The sequence below is a fragment of the Dama dama genome, chromosome 9, assembly GCF_033118175.1.
Source record: "Dama dama isolate Ldn47 chromosome 9, ASM3311817v1, whole genome shotgun sequence".
In the NCBI taxonomy this organism is placed as follows: Eukaryota; Metazoa; Chordata; class Mammalia; order Artiodactyla; family Cervidae; genus Dama; species Dama dama.
The window spans coordinates 44,878,231-44,881,527 of record NC_083689.1 but is presented as its reverse complement, the minus strand read 5'-3'; the positions used below and the strand labels follow the sequence as shown (position 1 = coordinate 44,881,527).

The window sequence follows — 3,297 nt, the reverse complement described above, 5'->3', positions numbered from 1 at the left end:
GAGATAACTGTTAGGTTCAGAGGAACTTTTACCTTACTTATTAATAATACATAGCTTTGACAGTTAGCTAAGTAGACTCTGAATAACTAATGAAATATTTTGGGTTCCTTTCATCTAAGTGGAAGAAACCAGGCTAGGTAAATCCTCTTTAATTGTTACCTCTTAAAAAAATATTTAATAGCTGCAGATAGTCTCTTGTGAAACAAAACACACTGAGGATATTACTGGGAAAACTATTCCCAGATTATTGAATCTCTAAGCATCACTTGTGAATACTTTCTGTGTGGATAAGCATTGTGCAAATATCTTTTTAAATGCTCCCGTGACATCCTTGTTTCTGAGGCTGTAGATAAGAGGATTGAGCATGGGTGTGACAATGGTATAGAAGGCTGATACTACCTTGTCTTGCTCAGGGGTGTGAAATGACTTGGGCAGCACATAAGTGTAGAAGGCAGCCCCATAGAAAATGCTGACCACAGTCAAGTGGGAAGAACAAGTGGCAAAGGCCTTTTTCCGGCCCTCAGCAGAGCGCATGCGGTGGACAGTTAACAAAATGAGGGAGTAGGAGGTTGAGATGATAGAGATGGGGATGAGTAACATGAGCACACAGCAGATGTACATCAAGGTTTCATACAAGGATATATCAGCACAGGCCAATCTGAGAACTGCAGGGATCTCACAGAAGAAATGATCGATGATGCGGGATCCACAGTAGGGGACATTCATAGTGATAGGGGTGAGCAGAAAGCCATCCAGGGATCCACCAAACCAGGCACCAGCAGCCAGAAGAAGACACACTCTGCGGTTCATCAACACGGGGTACCTAAGAGGGTTGCAGACAGCCACATAGCGGTCATAGGCCATGAGGCCCAACAGGAAGAACTCTGATCCAATCATGGTTAAGTACAGAAAGATCTGGATGCCACAGGCCACAAAGGAAATGGTCTTCTGTATGGAAACCATATCCACCAGGAGCTTTGGGACAGTAGTACAAATGAAAAGGGTGTCCATGATGGACAGTTGGCTGAGCAGAAAGTACATGGGGGTGTGGAGGTGGGAGTCCATGTGAATCAAGAATATCATGACCAAATTTGCAGTTACAGCCACCACAAAAATAGCCAAAATAACTGCAAAGACAATCCCTGTAGCTTTATTGTTTACTAGAAGTCCCAGGAGGATAAAGTCAGAGGAAGCAGTTCTATTCTTCATTGACATTTCTGTTGACAGCTCCAGGGAAACGGGAGCCACAAATGTGACGGAAAAAAAGAAACTCACAATGGAGATAATATCTCAGAGGCTACTGGTTCAGATAAGATTTTCCAAGTCATAAAGCTAGAGAATAACAAGCAGACCAAGAGACATTATAAATTAGGAACTATAGATCTATTTTGTGCTCTGTAGAGCACAACCCTTTTTATATTGTGCTGCAATACATAGGTAATGCAAATTACATAATAAACCTGGTGTTTGCTATATCTTGATTGGAGTTTTAAATATCACTATCTGCCCTGTTTATTCTGCATTGGTGGCCTTCAGAATCTTGTCCAGCCAATAGTAGGCTTAATTAAATAAAATTGGTTGTTTGGATAGCCAAAGATAGGCAGAATGAATAGCTGATGAAGTGAAGGATGTAAAGGAGAAGACACCTCCTGTGTGTCTACTCTCATCAACACTTTCTGACACTTCAGATAACCAAATGTGTGGGGTTTTCCCCACTTGTGAAGCAACCAGCACATTTCCAGATACTAGATTGGCATATTACAACTTAATTCAGTTCTCACACTATCTGCCTAGATAGAGCCCAATATCCCATAGTTTCAGTCCCCTAAGACTGGCCCCACTTCAGAAATCAATTACTAGTACATGTCTTCACCTGCACTGCTAATCTCCTGGCTGTATATTGGAGTTTCCCATGACTCTCTCCACGAGTGCAATTAAATTTTCTAGAGTATTTCATAGAACTCAGGAAAACATATTACTTAACTGACTAGTGTATAACTCAGGAACAACAGAAGTGGAAGATACACAGGGGAATATGTAGGAAGATTCCATTATTTGTGCTTGCATGCTAAGTCGCTTCAGTAGTGTCTCTTTGTGCAACGATGGACTGAAGCCTGCCAGGCTCCTCTATCCATGGGATTCTCTATGCAAGAATTCTGGAGTGAGTTGCCATGCCCTCCTCCAGGGGATCCTCCCAACGCAGGGATTGAATCTGTGTCTGCAGCATTGCAGGTGAAATCTTTACCGCTGAGCCACTGTGGAAGCCTGCCTCCATTAGTCACTGGTGATTAATAAAATCTCTACGCTTTTTCTCCCCTTGGAGATCTAAGAGGTAGGCATTTAGAAGTTCCAGACCATTGAAGGTATGGTTAGTTTCCTGGTAACCAGCTCCCATCCTTAGGGCTTTCCATAAGTAACCTCATTAACATAAATTCAGGTGCTGCTAGAAGGGATTCCTTATGAATAAGATACCTGAGAAAGCCTCATTTCATTTAGGAAATTCTGAGGAATTTAAGATCTCTGCCAAGGAATTCAGACAAAGACCAAATATATTTCTTATTACACACCACAATATCACAAAATGTTAGAAAAACTAGTTTGGGCATCATGAGTAAAATGTTAAAGCTGTTTTCTAAGTTTTTTCAATAGCTTTGCCATCATCTACTTGTTCTTTCTTGTATGTTTTTATTCTGATCTCAGTAGAGCACTGTAATTTTGAGAAATCAACATCAGACCAGGTAACTGTATCCTCAAAACTCTGTTGTGGAGCTTCACATGCCACTTTAAGGCCCATTGTGCTGTGACAGTTTCACCCTCTGAAGTCATCTTCTTCTGCCTCCGATGCATTTGCTCTGGTGTACAGCTCCTATGACCTCCTTGCTGATCCTTTGTCCTCACTTTGTGGGAGTTTCCCAGCCCAAGTCCTTTACTTCTGCCCTAACCCAGGCTTGTTTCTCGCCCTCATAACTGTATGTGGTCATCTCCTCAGGTCTTTCCTCAAAATCCACTTCTCAGAAGGATCTATTCTGTAAGACTTGATGACTTTCTATTTTTCATTGTCCTTAACACAATCTGTCATACATAATCATTTTATTTTGGGTTTCTGTCCTGCCCACTAGACAGTAAGATCAGTATGAGCATGGATATTTGCTTATTTTGCTTGCTTGCACTTTCAAAATATAAAATAATGTCTAGCATCTGGTAATTTTGTTGAATATTTAAATGAATGATTATTTGGCATATGCGCTCCTTAAAATGCAATTTTGGTCTATTAATATGATTCATTTTTAGTAGAAT

General features: G+C 40.9%; 1 protein-coding gene across 1 annotated transcript; it reads right to left on the bottom strand.

Moving 5' to 3' along the window:
• Positions 1-255: 255 nt before the first annotated feature.
• Positions 256-1,227, bottom strand: LOC133061365 (olfactory receptor 2T11). Its single transcript, XM_061149374.1, has one exon. The coding sequence runs from the start codon at positions 1,213-1,215 to the stop codon at positions 256-258; it is 960 nt and encodes a 319-aa protein (XP_061005357.1). The 5' UTR covers positions 1,216-1,227.
• Between the last annotated feature and the right edge of the window lie 2,070 nt (positions 1,228-3,297).

Excerpts from the sequence above, each read along its gene's own strand:
- LOC133061365 (XM_061149374.1), bottom strand. The coding sequence starts at position 1,215 with ATGTCAATGAAGAATAGAACTGCTTCCTCTGACTTTATCCTCCTGGGA.